Here is an 18,960-nt window from a genome sequence, read left to right on the forward strand (position 1 = left end):
GGCGATATTCTCGGCAGATCTCGCGTTACGTTGACGCACGGGAACCGGCTGATTGTTAACTGACCCGGTTGACTCGAATTTGTCCACCAATCGACGGATAGTCGACTCGGCAGGACGATCATCGCGACCGTAAAACGGGCGAAGTGCGCGGAACGTTGCTCGAACTGAAGACCCATTTTCATAAAACAATTTTATGATTTGCACGTGCTGCTCGACACTGTAACCTGCCATGGTGGTTTGGAAGGACGGAATGAATATAACACACTGCATTTGACAGCTGTCACTCAAACAACATGGCCGCAATCAGCTGTCAAAGTTTAAGCGTCCCTATTGGAAACCCCATAGTATATTGTAGCTTCAAAAGTAATTTATTTTATTTCTGTGTCTTTTTTATAAATCTGTTAGCATACGAATTCTGTATTCATAAAATTAGTTTAAGTTCTTAATTAATATATTTTCTTTTATTATTAATAAAAAAATCCTTGCGTTGGTATTTTTTAACCATTTTTGTTTTTGATTTTAGCTGACGATTTATATTATTTCTTCGGAAGATAGAAAATTAAGAAAATCATAACAGTCTTAACCTACCGTCTTAACTTCTCACTCTTCACAAAGCTGTAAGTAAAATAACAGTATAAATGATACTCTCCTAGTATAAGTAATCCCTTGATAGAGGCAGGAAAATAAAATAATGTATTTAATGAGAACAGTGACTGTATGAAGGCAGCCACTATATTAGTAGATCATATATCTATAATATCACATAAATAAGTAAATGAGCATTATAACATAAATAAATATATAACATAAATAAGCATAAAAGTTTTGTTTAACAAAGATAAAATGAAATATACTTGAGCTAAATTCGAAAAATTAAATAACTCGCTCTAAATTGCGAAGTGGACAGCTGCCTTAACTAGTATCTAGAACATCTGTCGAATTTGTATCGGAATGATGGGGAACAATAACGACATATATTAGTGCTTTACAAACAATTCATATAACAATAATCTAAGCAAATGAATTAATTGATTTAAAAAAATATATATTTTGTTCACTAGGATTAGTTTTTTTTTTCTAATTCTGAATGATTCTTCCTAAGACCATAAAACGTGTAGTCACTAAGTTTAGTGGTCAGACACATGTTTAATATCGAATTATGATCGGGTTCAAATAAAACATACGTGCTAATAATATATTTTTTAACAATTGAATTGATATTTAATCTTACAATGTATATATTTTTTAAATATTCTAGTACTAATTCTTGTGGCAGCTATCTATGAAAGGAAAGATGTGAATTGTTAGCAAATGCACGCTTTTTACTTTGAATTAAATCATTATGTTAATAACTTAAATTTTATTATAATTTTATTTTGAGGTGATTAACTATGAATGATTGTTTGATCTTCCACTACTGTAATATAATTTCTTTTTAACTGAAAATCGTTTTCAAATTTTTAGTTATAAAAGCGTTAGTTATAAAAGCGTGTTTTTTTTAGTTTTCTAAACTATTATTTATTTACCTGGTCATATTGATTCATGAAGCGCAGTTAATAATTCAGTTTTGTAGCTTCGGAGTAATTTTAAAAGTACCGTATAATATTGTGTATTTCATTGAATATTACACATTTTGTTTACTTTTAGTATTCGTCACTTAGAACTGTTGTGTTTTGATGTCTTAATTGGGTATCGGTTCAAATTTAATAAGAAATACAGAGAATCCATTTTAGCCTTCGTTGACGATCTCGCAATATTGACACGTAAACCCAACTACTGTCAAGTACTATTGGATGAAGTGGATAAATTCCGTGTGTGGGCGGATGGATTGAAGACAAAACCAAGTAAATGTTACTGTTTGTGTCTCGGTAGGCGAAATACAAAATATAACTCATACGATCCGTGATTATCGTTAGGTGGTTCATGCGTTTCTACGGTTACGGAAAACGCACCATTTAAATATCTCAGTCGTAAGATTGATAATATAGGTCGTATTCCATCTTTAGAAGTAATAGTAGAGCTTTTTAAACGATGTCAACAAGGTAGATGGCCAACAGATCTATAACGTCAAAAAAGCTTGGATCTAGGATAATTACCTAACATTACGTTTAAATTGGCCTTTCCTCGTCTATGATTTTAATAAAGCTCTTTCGTCAATTTTACATGCAGGCGTCATAAAGATGTTGAACTTGTGACTTGGGCTCGCGCTAACGGCTGATTCATCTGCTTTATTCGGGGACATAACAGGTATATAAATTGAAGAGTTTCCAAGAGATATAACCTGGGGAAATCCCATGATGACATCGCTCCTAAAAGACAAAGATGCCTCAGAGCAGAGTCAAGGCTTCAATTCCACAAGTAATTTATGATAGGAGCATAAAGTAACAGAGTAGGGTTAGGATTAAGTAAGAAAGTCCAAGATACAGATATATTGAAGTCTTTTATTCGGCAAGACGAGAATGATAAATATTAGATCCATGCAATTAGTTTAGAGATGCAGAACGAGTGGTTAGACATACGAGATTTTTGCATCCCATTAGCACTAAAATGGCGTACCTTAATTCGTGATTGGTCGCTAGCACTGCTAAAATTTTATCTCAATGCAATTCCAGATGACTTTCCCAGATCAGAGTAATTTCGTAAGATAGAGTAAAGCTACCGATAAAACTTGCTATGTTTGTGGGAAGGCAGTTGGAACTGTTAAGTATTTGGTGTTGGGATGTAGGGTACTCCTCGATAGCGGTCAATACTCACGTCGTCACGATAGGGTTCTAGAAATAATACGTTAGAGGTTAGTCTTTCGATAGCCAAAGAGTAAAAAGGGAAAAATTTAAGCGGCTTTAAGTTTTAGTGGTATTTTTAAGTAGTAGTTTTAGTAGTAGGTTCAAATGGCTTCGGATTGGACTATAATGATAGATACGTATGAGAAAGAATACAAAATCCCAGAGGATATTTGTGCGTCGACTTCAAGACCAGACATATTTATGTATTCGCGAATTTAAAGCTCGTTGTGATAATAGAGCTTACGGTTCCTTGGGAAACCAACATCCTCAATGACCATGCCATCAAGGTCAAAAAATATTACGAGCTCACTAACGATCTCACTCGAAATAGGTTCGTCGTGGATTTGTACGCGGTAGACGTGGAAGCGAGAGTTATAACGGCAAAATCTTTGTACAACCTACTTAAACACTTGAGTCTATCCAAAACTAATATCAATTTATTCTTGGAACCTACTTTGAAGGCAGCCCTAGTAGATTCTTTTCAAATTTGGTTAGGCAGAGAGAGGAGCTTGGACGGTGGAGGTGAGCGTTTAACTCGCGTTAGATAGGGGCCCCTTAAACCTACACATGAGTCGCAAGTCCCAGGCACTGTTGAAGCTCCTCTCCCTACAACGCGATGGACCCGGCACCCGTACGGTGAATCCATTGAATGCTAAGAAGTTTCGTTGCCTTTATTATATATATTTGTTATTTGACAAAACTCACTAACTGGCACTATCTTGGAAGTGATCCCGGTTCCTGTAAAGTAACTAAAACATCGGGTAAAAATTTAAAATAATATGATAAATCGCGATGTGTATCCGAAAAACATACTATTATTTAAATATGTACTCAGAAAATCTGTGATATCATATAGTAAAAAAAATAATTAAATATGATCTTTTTTAAATATTAAAAAATGTTCATACTTTTTGTCTATATCTGGACTCTTTGAATTGATTGAATAACGTCTCTAAACAGCTTGCTTCTAAGCCCCTGGAGTTAATTGGACTAGATTCCACTAAGCTATGGAAAGATGATATGAGTAAATGTACTCCGAAGTGCTATGAAGATTTCCCTGCTGAACCAACTACCTTCAGATTACCCGTTCCTATTTAGAAATGAATTAATGTGATGAAATGATTTAAGTTTTGTCGGAATATATATACTGCTACAGTTCGTGTTATTTATTGCACCGAATATATATTTTTTTAATTTTTGTCATTTCTCTCGTCTTGTTAAGAAGTAATGTCTATATTTTAAAATAATTTTGGGGGTATTAACATAAATTAATTTTCTTCTGTGTTTAAAATTGCCACAATTTATACAATATTTTAGATGAATTCACATATAAAAAAATGATTTTTACGCATTTTGAGATATTTACAACCATAAAAAAATTAAAATAAAACAGCCGACGTAAAAACTAGGTCGTTGAACTAACATTATATTAATAATTTATGTCCTTATTGATATATTTTTATTACAATTTATGGTATTCATTGACACATTACGAAAGAACAGGAATTATATTTACAAAATATATGTAAATCAATATATAAATGTTTTTATACTTACATCACATATATTTCGTGATAATTACCTACTAATATTTTTTCAATTATTATGAAGATTGATAAAATGTATGTAATATCTCTACACAGTTATTCTTTTACTTGGCACCGAGTTCAAAATTATAAAATAATTATTTAATATTATTTTCTTTTTAACTAAATGAAAATACGTATTACTTTGCACGAAGTAAATATATTTTTTACTTTTTATTTCACGGCTTGAAGTCCGGTTTTTTTTTTGTTAAAAAATAATTTTTATTTTTAAGTTAAAAAATAAAAAAATAATTATTTCACGATTTTAAGTGATGGGTAGACCGAGTAATGGTCACCATCATTAGATATACTGCAGATCTTTATTTTAATCCATATACATAGGTGCAAAGTTCTCAGCAATATAAATGAATTAAGTCCAAACCGTTAAGGAGTTCCCTCCACTATCCATCATCTTCATCATCAGACCCCTAATGACAGTCACCGTCTAGCTATCTGAAAAGTTTCTATCAAAACAAATTAATGAAGCTGAAACACAAAGTATCTGCTATTAATCGTTGAAGAGTTCCCTCGACCGTCTCTCATCTCCATCCTCAGATCTACTCTAGACCTTCATCAAATGGGAGTGCTTTAAAACACTTAATAAAAAAACTTACAAACGTACTCGTTGCCACTACAATTTTCAAAAGTTCCCCTTAATTTCTCTCGTCTACCATCATCAGATCCTGGTTTCCTTATCATGAGACCACTTTTGAAATATTTACTTTCCAATAAAAAAAACAATAATCAAAATCGGTTCATAAACGACGAAGTTATCCGATAAAAACATAGAAAAAAAAACAAATATACGGTTAAATTGAGAAACCTCCTCTTTTTGAAATCGGTTAAAAAAAGACATACATATATTGTTCTTAAATTGGGATATTTAAAATTATTTTAATGAAACTAATATATTTTCGGATATACTACGCGGATTTTATTATTATAAAACTACATAATCCCGACGTTTCGGTTACTTATCAGCAACCGTGACCACGGGGAGACGAGATGTGACACACAAATCCTCCTAGTATATCCGAAAATAGATTAGTTTCATTTAAATGAATAAAACTCGCGAAAGTCTTAGATCTCATAAATTAAAATTATATAATTTTACATTATATGCATGTTCATATGTAATAGCTAGTAATACTTATATAAAACGTAATTGTTCGTGACATACTTTTGTTTGACATAGTATCATAATCTTATCAGATACTCAGAGTGACCAAATCGAGCTACAATCAACTTTCAACCGTACATCAAGGAAATGTTCGTATTCAAGGTTTCGTTACTATGTGGACTTTGTTCCTTATTTCTCAATTCAATACCCTCGTGTTTTATGTTAAACTGTAAGTAGAAGACTTCCGATGACAAGTGTTGGTGACTCTCAATGAGATTTGAATAATTTTTTCAGTGTTTATGTAATTTACTTAAATGAGCTCGGAATATTTTGGTAGAATTATGATTTTTTAAGTGGTGTTATATGGAAATTTAAGTATGAAATATCTATATATTGATTTACATATATTTTGTAAATATTATTCCTGTTCTTTCGTCGTGTGTCAATGAATATCATTAATTGATAAATAATAAAATAAATTATTAATATAATGTAAGTTCAATAACCTAGTTTTTATGTCGGCTTTTTTTATTTTTTTATGGTCACTTGGACAATTACCATCGTTGAAATAGAATGTGTGATGATATTGATGCTGAGGTGAGGTGGAAAAACTTCTGTTACGATCCACGAATGCAGAGTTGCTTTAACATATGGCCCCTTAACCCATATGCACTTCGGGTAAACCCAATATCATTCCTTCTTGATCTTTAAGACAAAAGATGTAATCGGCCAATTTTTTAAGCAACTTCAATAAAAGAAGATTTTTATCAATTTGACTTTATATACGAATACGTTCTCGAAAAACGCAAACTTTTTAAGGAGATATCATAAGGTTTTTATGATGCTAAGAGAACCAGGATCCAGTTACTGCAGCCCAGAGAAATTATATTAAAAAAATTAATAACCTAAAACATTACTTTTATTCTAACGCATTTTCCTCAAATTCTGAAGAAAAAAATTACATCAGAGTTAGTTGTACTTAGAAGTAGCTGTGATTGTACAAAAAATATATATTTTTGTTTGAAATGAGTTTCAAGTTTCAGCGCGTGAATCATTGTCTGCTTCATGATGATGTGCGTGGACATGGGCTGACCACATGTGGTCGCAAAGTTTTTCACTGTGGCTGACCGGATGGAAGTATGCGAGGCTTGTTGATGGTATCGTTATTAACCTTTGATGAACTTCGTCTACTATGGATTCAAAATGTGATCGCGGTTGCTGTAAAGAAAACGAAACGTCGGAAGTATGTAGTTTTTAAAACAATAAAAAAGGTAGTAATAAAAAAAATATTAGTTTCATTGAAATGAATACTCGCGAAAGTCTAAGATCTTATTTTTTTGATCTGATTATATGTAATACTTTGCCTGAAGCTAAGATTTTCGGATACTACACCTTTTTTATAGTTTTTTTACAACATAATCCCGACGTTTCAGTTCCTCTACAGCAACCATGATCACGGGCAGACGCGATGTGAATGTCTGTCAGTTGGTCCTGTTATTTATTATCTACCGCTAAAGATTTCTTAATTTTCTTTAAATTTATATGTGACATAAATTCTCCTTGATTTATGTATTTCGTTATAACTATAAATAATTATTACTCTTGTTTGAAAGGAGCAGTTATTCTGTTACTAAAGCTGTTTGTGATATGGAGGTCAATTGATAATAGCAAACAATTGAGAACGGTCATGGTTTGCCGATAATACTTTTATTTATCTACAACTTTCTTTTAACCTTCCCAAGACATTCAATTTTTATAATAAATGAAATAATTTTTATTTTTTTTATAATAATCTGTATTTGTATAGACTGCTGTCAAAAATGACAGTGTTAATTTCACGTTGCTTGACATTTTTAATTGTTATTTAAATTGGTTAGTAGTCGTTCATTTTGTTTTAAAGACCCCAACAGTATTTTAAGCATAATTGAAATATATTAACTTTTAGTATATAAATTCTAAATACATATTAAATTTTTAGAATAAAGTCGGATGAACTAAAATATGGAAATATTGTAATTTTGTTTGCACAATTAAAACTAATGCAAATTATCGATAGTTAGAGTGGACTGTAAATAAATTTTAGTATGTAAGGCTTTAACGATGATTTAAAATATAATATGTTTTTAATAATAATGTAAACATTTAAGAGATAAAAAGAAAAGATGTAATTATTAATTAATGTGTTTACTCTGATGATTGATTGCATCATCATATGAAAATGCAAAAAAATTATAAAGCAGTTTAATAAAAAAAATGTAGTTATTGTTATATGTGATCATTAAACGAATACACGTATAAATATGGAGACATGCTTTAATATATTAACTCATTATATACTTCATGGAGAGATGAAAAGAGCTGATAAAATATCAAAAATTTTAAACAGCCTTTGTACTCAAATTTTTCAAAAATAAATAATAAAACAATACAAATTAAGAAATAATAATAAAACAATATATATATGAAAAAATAATATTCAACTTTTTTTTGTTTTACGCAACCAGGAATACGTTTTAGTTAGCTACGCATGAGGTTTCAGGCCAGAAGAATTTATCGTTGTAAAGAAATTCAGATTCTTTCACGAATTTCTCAACTTTAGCTTTGATGGCAGGACTTAAAGTGTTGCTCCTAGACATTATCCAAGCAAAGTCTGAAAAGAAAATCAATTCATTTCAGTCACCTTTGATCATAGAATAACATAATGATATTATATAAGTGTTATGTATTATAAACATAAGTGTTACCTTGGCGTGATTTCTTCTCTTCATCATATTTGCAGCCATAAGCAATAGCGTAATTATCATAGTCAATATCCAAGATGTAAACATCTGTCTCGAGTTTTACGTCTAAAATGAAAAAAAGAATCAATTTTCTGTTGATTTAAATAAAAACATACGTATAATTTTACAAATACTTACTTTCGTTAGATACGGAACAGAAAAGTTTTTCAGTGTTTCCAGCCTTTACCACTGGTCTCATGATACCGTTTAATTCCACTTGTTTGTCGTTTACCATCAGGATACACTTCACCATGGCGTGGTCGTCCATCCAAGTGTAGATAACTTTTACACATTTGGAGTCCTTTTCGAGATCAATAGGGTATCTTGCAATTTCATACCAGTCACCTTTTCCGAACTATAGTTAAATAAAAACCAATATTATTAAAGGTTAATAATAATAGTAGAGGAAATTGGAACATTACAATATTGTGTGTGAAGAAATACGATACAGAAATTGTGACAATAATAGTATTTCTAAAGTTGTGCCTCGTTTAAAAATAGTGATAAAAGAAATACAATCTTTTTCGAAAATTCGATATATCTTAAATAGACATAAAATCTTCGAATTTATCTATAACTTATATAATTTATGTTTTACGAAAAAATATTAAAAATATATTTATAGAAAAATATGATAGTATTTTTTAAAGTGATGGAGATATTATATTTTATTTAAAAATGTTGCAGTTACGAATTTCTATTATTAATTGAAATAAAAAAATCAAGAACATAATATAAATGTTTACCTTAGAGAATTCAAAGTTTTCCGCAGATTTGACTTCTGGACACTTAGAGTCGAAGAAGACATTAGCGTAAGCAGTTGAAAATAAAGTCAACAGAAGTAGGGTGTACATTTTGACTGGAGTATTGATCTGAGCATGAACTGCACAACGTCTTCAGTTTTTATTCTCATTCACTGGTCAAAGATCATGACCAAATCGTAAATAAAAAGTATTTACTTCTGTGAATTTGTGATTAAATAAATAATTTTATTTAAACATAATTGCATTTGTTTATAATCAGACAAACAAATACACTGTCTCCATTTCTTAATTTCTAATATTCATCAGAAGCAACAAAAATTGAATTAGTATCTATGTTTTTTCAATACATTTAATATAACTAAAATGGTTTATTAAATTATATTCTATACTGCTCTAACAGGATATTCGACTATCAAAGTGATTAGGTCTAGTTGTATTTTTTCATATAGGCCGGTTTGAACGGTGAAGTACCAGTCTGTCACAGAATATCGACGTGAAATTGCAGATACATTTATCTCAGAGAAAAAAGAGATCTATTGACTGTTTGAACTTGTGTAGATGAGAATGGCTTCTATTGTAACCTTGTTCATTTACATAAATAAACTGAGCTCTCCTCATAGTAAATCGTTCAAGGAATGCACTATGAGCATTGACAGAAAATTTAATGAGTTATACGGCTATTCAGTCGGATAGCAAGCTTCTTTTTTTGGTAGAGCATAAGAGTTGGTTGATACCATGTGCCGAACTCAGGCTTCTTAATTTTTACATACCCCGGTACACTGGACTTTACAGCCCACGCTGCATATATTAGGACCTTACATAACAAATTAGCGTTTTTTCGTACTGCCCACTTTACAAAATGAAAAAATTAAATATCACGTTGTTTAAGAGTATGAATTCCACCATTGTTCTAGTGATACAGAAACGGCTCGAAGGATCATTGATGTGTAAGGTGGCAGTTAAAGAAAAGATCGTCAGGAAACCTGGAATTATAATTTCAAATTATAAGTTTGAAATCGCCAATACGCCTTGAGCAAGCAAGTTGATAATTGCTCTAAACTTCTCCATGTGCGAAGAGCCTTTGCTCAGCAGTGGGCACCAATAGGCTATTAATGATGATAACGATGGTGGTGGTGTCGCAAAATAAATCAGTGCTTTTATAGTTCCAACGTTATCATTATTAAAATTTCGACCTGCAAAACCAGTGCCGTGGACAGCCAAAATCCAAGGTTGATAATGAAGGATTTAAGTTTATTGTGGAAGAGAATCCAGCTCGCAGCTGGAGGGTGTCAGTGACAAAACTGTTTCAATTCACTTGAAGCAAATTGGGAAAGCGAAAAAATTTGAATGGTGGGCCCCTCATCCAACAGGTATTATAATGAAGAAATTTTAAATCGATGTAATAAAAAGTAGATCTTTTATGATAATCGAAAAAGCTCATCGCGATTTCTGAGCCCTAGCGCATCAGCCAAGTTCTGTTTTAAGCGAAAATTGACCCAAAAAAGTTACTTGTCAGCGTTTGGTGGACTAGTGCGGGTTTGTTGACTTCAGCTCTCTTAAATCTGGCCAGACGATTACGGCAGATGTGTTTTAGCAGCATTTGCAAACCATGATGGAAAAGCTAGCTTGTTAAACAACCGAGGCTGGTTAATGGCCGTAGGCCACTACTCCTTCAGGACAACGCTAGACCACACATTGAACAAACGACAGTTACCAAATTAGAAGAGTCTTAATTGAAGTGTCTAACATCCACCTTACTCCCTGGATTTTCCTTCAAAAGATTAAATTTTTTTCTAAATTTGGATAACTTCTTGCAAGGGAAAACAATTAACTCCGATGTAGACCCAAGTGCCTTCAAAGATATTGTTGATTTCCGGCCAAATGGTAATTTGAGTAATGGGATCAATTAACTACCTATGAAATGACAAAAGTGCATAAATAGTAATGGTACATACTGATGAAATTAATATATTATATTTTGAATTAATCCACTTTAGGCTCCTTATAAAATGCCAATTTCATATGTTAGGACTTATTACTATATCATAATACAATTTCGACAATCAACAAGATTGCTGTTTTATGTATATTAGAACATTTGTGCTTAAGTAAAAAGTACAACTTTTTTTTCAGAACTAAGAGTTTTTCAATCTATGGTAGGCTTAATTTGGTTTAGTTTAGTTCTTAGCAAATACAGGGTTGTATATTAACAACATAAAATTCCTATATACTTTGTTTGCAATAATCTTTTCTGTCAAAGAAGTCATTTAAAAAATCTAAACCATTTTTTTTTAATCTGAAGAATCGCAAAGCCATGGACAGAGTTTGCTACTTCGTACACCATCACACAATCATGTTCACTTTACAAGACTTGGTTTGTTTCTATTACCATCTCTGGTCTTGGCTCCCTCAAAACCAGTGAACAAAAGCAAATTTGAATACTCGATTATCCTAATGTTCTTGGATTCCTGAGGTCATTCTGCGTAACCGGTCAAAGTTGAACCGTCGAAGAAAAATTAGGCTCATTTAGGACAATTTCTGTTTCTTTCGTGTATTGAATGACTACAAAGTTTTACGAAAGAATTTTGGAAATGGTCTTCTAAAATTGTGGATCTAAGTAAATTAGTCCTTCAGGTTGCTTTATCCAACAGTCTGTCGCAAGGAAAAAGGAAGTGGAAGGAGTAAAAGATATTTAGGCAATTTTAAATCAGTGCAAAAAAAAATCCAAGCTCGAATTTGAAATCAAACCTCAATTATTGATTAATTCACTTTTTTTCTATTCATTTCTCGTTATATCCATATCGAAATAGATATGTACTCGACCTTGTGATAACTAAATATTACCATATTATCTTTAAATGATCAAGTCATGACAACATTACAATTATACAATAAATTATAAGACGATATAAAAATGCTCTTTTTTGATTGTTAACGACACCTGAGATTTTTTGTATACCAGTTAATTTTGTGATAGTAATATGACTTACAGGTCAACTAACGATAAAACTTAATTAACAACGAGTATTAAGATAATAGTTTAACTTATAATTAACTTTCTTGATATCTTATTATTTTTACTTTTTTAATTACTTTTTTCATTTATTTCAAATCTATTTAAATTAAACCCTAATTTTATGCGTAGTGTATTTTTTTTAGCAACAAAAACAAATTAATTTAATATTTAGCAATGTTTACATACGTTTAGCCCTTTCTTGGTCAGATTTTTCTTATCGTACCTATATATGTTTAATGTCTAAAAAAGATTAGCGCAATATTGAAAGACGTACTAATTTTTATCTTTTCCCTTATAGTGATAGTTTTTTGATTGTTACAATTGGGTCAAAACATATAATGTAGCTCAATAGTTTAGGTTATAAATTAATCTGGAAAAATTTCGTCAGCGATGGTTCAAAAATAAAATGATGTTGTTCCGATATGTTTATTAGAGGAGAAGTAGAAGCAATGACGGCACTTCAAGAACACCTAGTGAAGCTACGCAGATGTACACTAATTATTTTAACTGGTGTAGATGGAAGCTATTGATAAAATATCAAAATTTGTAAGTAATTTTTGCACTTTAATTCACTTTTAATATGTAAATAATTTTAAATTATAAATACGGTGATAATAATCGGAAAATATACATACATAACAAAATAATATGCAACGTTTAAATAAAATAAGATTTTTGGATACATCACTCGTTATTATTTTAAAACTACTTAATCCCGATGTTTCGGTTACTTTTCAGTAACCACGGTTGCCACGGGCAGACGAGACGAAAATGTCAGAATTGTTATTTTCATTTAAATGAATACACGTGAAAATCTTAGATATCACTATTCAATGTCATTTGGTTCAATGGAAATCTGAATTGGTTGTAGGTTATGAAAAAGGAGGTTTCAGGCCCGATGAATTCATTGTAGTTAAGAAATTCTTTCACGAAGTTCTCAATTTTGGCTTTGATGGCAGGACTTATGGTGTTGCTCCTAGACATTATCCAAGCAAAGTCTGAAAAGAAATAGAACTTTGTTGCAGACACCTCGGACCATAAAATAACATAATGATATAATATATACATATTATATAAGTGTATTCTACAACGAGTCTCATATTATGTTGACGTGAATTCTTCTCTTCGTTATATTTGCAGTTGTTAGCAATAACATAATTATCATAGTCAATATCCAATATGTGGATATTAGACTAGATTTTAGTGCTTACAAATAAAATGAAAAAATTTTTTGTTGCTAGGTAAAAAAATGCATATTGTTCTACAAATACTGACTTCCAAAAAATTTTGAAAAGAAAAGTTTCCCAGAGTTTCCAGCAACTACTGCTGATCTCATGATACCGTCTAATTTAAATTGTTTGTTGTTTTGAACTCAGATACTCTTTATCATGGCATGGACTTCCATCCAATTGTAAATGCCATATACAGATTTGAAATCCTTTTCAGCATCGCTAGGGTTTCTTACAAGATCATACCATTCACCTTTTCCCAACTATAGGAAACGAAACATTTTCATTATGAAATGTTCATGTTGATAAATGTCAAGGTAAAAACTGACCCACACTACATACGTGTCTATGTTATTAGTAAATGGTATTGGAATACTGTAAAAATGTGTGACAGCAATACATTTTTTTAAAGACATACATATGTTTTTTAATCATAACAAAAGAAACAGGAATTGTTGATTTCTAGTCGTATAACTAAAATATGTATAAAATGGATACAATACTCTAGAAATTGTAAATCGAAAAAAACCTATAAAGTTTATGTAAATAACTTCCATAAATATCATACGTTGTTTTACGAAACACTATGTTTTATTCAGTAATGTTACTGGGTTGGCATTTCAGGGGTCATTTAAAGAAAAAATCAATAACAATAACTCATTTAAATAATTATCTTGCAAAACTGTTAGAAGAAGTAGGGTTAGCATTTTGTCTGGAGTATTGATCTGAGTATGAACTGAAAGCCACCCTAAGTACAGTTTATATTGACAATATTCTCTGGTAGAAGTTCATGACGTTATCTTGGGCTTCCTTCTTAGCGATAGGCTTCCTTCTTTGTCATCCTTACAGCAAGAGATTGGAACCGTTTACCTGCGTCTAGGTTTTCTTCGAGTTATAATTTGGGTACTCTGAAGAAAAGGGTCAATGGGCTGATGTTGAGATAGCGAGTTTACCACCTACGACTTCATTTCATTCTTCCAACTGGCGGAATGACTAATCAATAATCAATAATCACCTTCTTTGACATGCCATTATTTCTACTTTCGATACTAATTTTTTTTTTATTTATATTAAACTGTCATTTTATAGGGGGTGTTAAATTTTTTAGTAACTATTACAAATTAATTTAATATATAGAGCTATTAATATGTTTTTATTTACTTTTCATAAACTACTGCACTTTCATTAAGGACTTGTTGACAAAATACTAGTGTTTTTTGAAGTTTTCAAGTTTCTTTTAGTATTTATTAACAAAAAAACTTCTTTTATCGTTTCTCCCTTTATTGGTCACGATTTTTCTTATGGTAACTATATTTGGCGTCTAAAAATCGTTTGGCGGAATTTTAAAATACATATTCTTATTTTTATCTTTTCCCTTATCGTGTTAGTTATTTCATGGGAACGATTGCGTCAAAACATATAATGTAGCTATATAGCTTAGGTTATAAATTAAGGTGGGAAAGTTTTGTCAGCGATGGTTTAAAAGTAAATAGATATTGTTCTGATAATATGTTGATTCAAGGAGAAATTAAAACACATTTAGCAATAAGGACACTTCAACAATATGATTTGTATTTTTTTTAACAGATTACTTTTTTTAAATTAATTTTGAGATATTTTTTGGAGCATTTACTTGCTTTTTATCCAACTTCGTCAAGGGAGAGAATCTATACTTTTCGAGTGTTTATGTATTGTGCGTCTATTTGACAGGGTCAAAGCTTGTAACGCATGTTGATAATTTTTTTTTCAACTAAAAGTAACAAATAAAACGAGGTTTTATATCTACAAGATTAAAATAATAAAAATCTTTATAGTCGCTAGCACTCGTATAATTGTGAAACATATATATATATCTTATATATTTTTATGTCCAAAATATTGATTTATTATATTATTGGTTAATTTATAATCTTGATATCAATTAATTATTTGTTACATTTTATATTTAGAGTATTACACTGATTGTGAGTTATATTAAGAAAAATTTGAAAAATGATTTCTTGAAAATTACATTTTATATTCCATTATATTGGTGTAAATTTAAGAGAATAAGAAATAAAACAATAAAGTAAGAAAATATTCTTATTATTTTATACGCATTTATGACTGGTTTAGTATTAAAATAAAAACGATTTGGTTACATAGACATACGTGACATTTATTTGAGATTGCTGCAGTCGTTTTCGTGCCAGATCAATTTGCCATAGTCAAGAAATGAGGAAGCTTTCATAAAGTTCTCAACTTTAGCTTTGATGTCAGAACTCATCGGTAAGCTCCGGGAGGCGACCCAAACGAAATCTAAAAACCGTATTTCATTGTTATTATTTATGCATTTGTCTATAGTTGCGGGCAGCGTCCCGCGTGCCTTCTTTCTTTTAATGAAGAGTAGTGTGCAACAGACTTGCGTATTGGAATGATGTCCCTGGCACTCCACATAATACTTAACAATTGTTAAAGAACATTTGACAAAACCTTGATAAGAAAATTGTATATTTATCAAAATATGTTATTTGGTTTAATCTGTGTATGTAATTGGTTATTTGATCAACTTATATTTTATTTAGTGAATTTATTTTTACCTTGACGTGATTTCTTTTCTTCATCATATTTGCAGCTGTAAGCTATGGAATAGTTTTCGTAATCGCTGTCCAAAAGATAAACGCTGTTTTCAATTTTTATGCCTAGAAAAAAATATTATAGGTCAAGTTAAAAAAACTGATAAATTTTATTTTTATTTACATAATACTGATAATTTATGAAAAAATAAAGAATTTTTTTTTAATGTAAAACTTACTGTCATACTGTAGGTTAGATATCAATTTTTGACCATCCTCTGCTTTTTTAAGGGTACCCTCTAATTGATATTCTTTGCCGTCTTTCACTAAGAAACTCTTTATCTCTGCAAAGTCGCCCTTGAAAGAGTAGCTGCTACGAATACATTTGAAACCTTTCTCTTGATCGTTGGGGTACCGCGCCACTTCAAACCATTCACTCTCTCCGTACTATTAATGAAAAAATACATATTATTACCTAACCAACATAAATATGTTTTCCATAACTATGAAACCTACTTCGATGGTTGGTTATTTTGAATGTGGCCTGCGTCCGTGCAAAGAAACTTAAGTAGTTTGATATTAAGAAAGAAAACAAGAGCCAAGAGAATAACATGTTGGGGATAATTATCTTTTTATAAATTGACATCACGTCTTAACTAAAGTAATAATAAATATATATTGTTTTATAGTTACATTAATGAACAGGATGAAATTTATATATACTTAAAACTTTAAGTAGTTTATTGCAAAAAGACACAATAATGTTATATACATATAAATAAAACGTCAAAACCCATTAACAGAAATATTTACCTTCGAAAAACTAAAGTTGTCCAATGATTTAACTTCCGGACATTTGGAATCGAAGAATACACCAGCGTAAGCGGTGGAAACCAAAGACAAAATCAGTAGCGCAAACATTTTGACAGTTGCATGCATTGGACTATGATGTTACAATTTCCAACACCTGTTTTATACTCAAAACTCTCAGGTCGAAGATCAAGACGTTATCACAAATAAAGCAATTAATTTCTGTAGTAAATATATAATATATTGTTTTATCTTAATAATATACATATTTTTTTTTTAAACAGACACCTCGTAATTTTATTTATTGTAAAATTTCTTGAAAAATCTACAATTTAAATGAAAGAGACGGCATTAAACAAACCATCGACTTGGTTGGTTAGGACCAACATAAAAAGTTTCATTAGACAAATCTAAACGTTCTATCGAGTGACAAAAAAAAAAAAATATTATAAGAAAAAAAAAATTATGAAAGCGAAGTTCAGGTAAATGTGCGAAGAGATAAAGAAACCCTATGATTATTTTTTCAATTTAATTAAGTATCGAATTATCGAAGTATATTTTCAGTTTAAATAAGTATTAAATTATCCTATCCCATATCAGTTAAGAGATAATTTCTTGGTTGACGGTAACTGAGTAAAGACGACGAAATGACTTATGCTATTATATTATAAATTACTAGTTTTTGCCCGCGACTTCGTCCGCGTAAATTTCAGAATTAGTAAAATATAGCTTTTGCCCGCGACTTTGTCCGCATAAGAGCATAAGATAGTTTTTTTGTATAGTAGTATGAAAAAACCTGAGCTGTACTTTTTTGTACGTATGTTTGAATTGTGCTGAGATGAGATGATGCCATACTAAGCGTGATTGTCATAGGTTAACACATTTTAAGAAGAAGTTAGGTTACTGCAATACATTTTTATATACGATGTTTTTTGTTTTTTCTTCCTTGGCCAGAAAAGTAATTTTTCCCATGGGAATGCGTTGTTTTCCTGCGGTCAAAAGTAACTCATGTTCTTTCGTAAGTCTCAAACTATCTCCTTACCAAATTTAATTTAAATCTGTTCAGTAGTTTAGGCGTAAAAGCGATCGAACCACCTGAATTTTCCCATGGGAATGCGTCATTTTCCCGGGCCAAAAAGTAGCCTATGTCCTTTCTCGGGTACCAAAATATCTCCATACCAAATTTCGTGCAAATTGGGTCAGTAGTTTAGGCGTGATTGAGTAACAGACAGACAGAGTTAATTTCGAATTTATAATATTAGTTTGGATTAAAATTATAATATTACTAAAAGCAGATGAACTACAGATACACACTACTACACATACATTTCATTTTTAAAATTCTGACCATTTCACTTCAGTGGATTTGAATGTTTAATGTTTGATTTGAAATCTCAGATTTTTTATAACATCTTTTCATTTATTTCTTTATCAGAGGTGAACAACAAAATAACACCATGTTACAAAAGGGAATTAGCAGTCTAATCACGAATTCTCTTGTTTTGATTGCTTACAGACAGATTACTTTAATTTTTGTCACTAAAGCATTTTATGATAATGAAACGACACACAGGTCAAGTGATGATAGCGAAATGCAAATACATTAATTGACCAACACGTACTCATGGATACAGTATCGAATTAACAGTTTTTATTACCTATAACTCTTTTTATTTCTTGTTATCTTTGTTTTCCGAATCATACCTTTTTTTAAATTTATTTTACTATGCTTCAATACATGTTATAAAACAAAGTCCCTCGCTGCGTGTGTTTGTTCGTGATAAACAGAAAAATTACTGCACCGATTATCAAACAGTTAACCCAACTCGATAGCATGGTTCTCGAGGAAGGTTTTAGTATATAATTTTTTAAGTTTTTGTATTTACTTGAGTGTACATTAACGATATTTGTTGAATATGTCGGGAAGAGATGAGCCGTCTGAGAGCTTTTAACGAAAACGCTGCCAAAAATCTTTGAGATATAACAAAATAATATATATCATGGAATTGTATATCTTATATAGGTCTACAGAAGTCCATGTGGCATACGTCTATACCTTAAGGATAACATACTATATCCATTTTACAACTTTTAAAAATTGACATTCCTAAAGCGTTTATTGGAAAGCTATTTACATAAATACCGTATTAAGTCTTATCAAAATAAATTACTTCGTTTTCAAGCCTACATCAGTATCTTTAAATTACTTTTTAAATAATTTAAATCGGGCGTACCATAAGTGGGCAAGGGCTACCGTGTCATTTCATCTCATCTCATCTCATCTCATTTCATTTCATTCTACATAAAGATTGAAAGA

General features: G+C 30.9%; 2 protein-coding genes across 2 annotated transcripts; both read right to left on the reverse strand.

Annotated features, from left to right (window-relative positions):
* Positions 1 to 7,959: 7,959 nt before the first annotated feature.
* On the reverse strand, positions 7,960 to 9,141 carry LOC116773060 (bilin-binding protein-like). The gene is made up of 4 exons (XM_032665433.2): positions 9,016 to 9,141; positions 8,408 to 8,624; positions 8,234 to 8,335; positions 7,960 to 8,139 (listed from the first exon to the last, which is right to left on the reverse strand). The coding sequence occupies exons 1-4, from the start codon at positions 9,121 to 9,123 to the stop codon at positions 8,003 to 8,005; spliced, it is 564 nt and encodes a 187-aa protein (XP_032521324.2). The 5' UTR covers positions 9,124 to 9,141; the 3' UTR covers positions 7,960 to 8,002.
* Positions 9,142 to 15,347: 6,206 nt separating this feature from the next.
* LOC116773059 (bilin-binding protein-like) lies at positions 15,348 to 16,796 on the reverse strand. The gene is made up of 4 exons (XM_032665432.2): positions 16,647 to 16,796; positions 16,073 to 16,280; positions 15,858 to 15,959; positions 15,348 to 15,576 (listed from the first exon to the last, which is right to left on the reverse strand). The coding sequence occupies exons 1-4, from the start codon at positions 16,770 to 16,772 to the stop codon at positions 15,437 to 15,439; spliced, it is 576 nt and encodes a 191-aa protein (XP_032521323.1). The 5' UTR covers positions 16,773 to 16,796; the 3' UTR covers positions 15,348 to 15,436.
* Between the last annotated feature and the right edge of the window lie 2,164 nt (positions 16,797 to 18,960).

This window comes from Danaus plexippus (assembly GCF_018135715.1).
Source record: "Danaus plexippus chromosome 18 unlocalized genomic scaffold, MEX_DaPlex mxdp_20, whole genome shotgun sequence".
NCBI lineage: Eukaryota > Metazoa > Arthropoda > Insecta > Lepidoptera > Nymphalidae > Danaus > Danaus plexippus.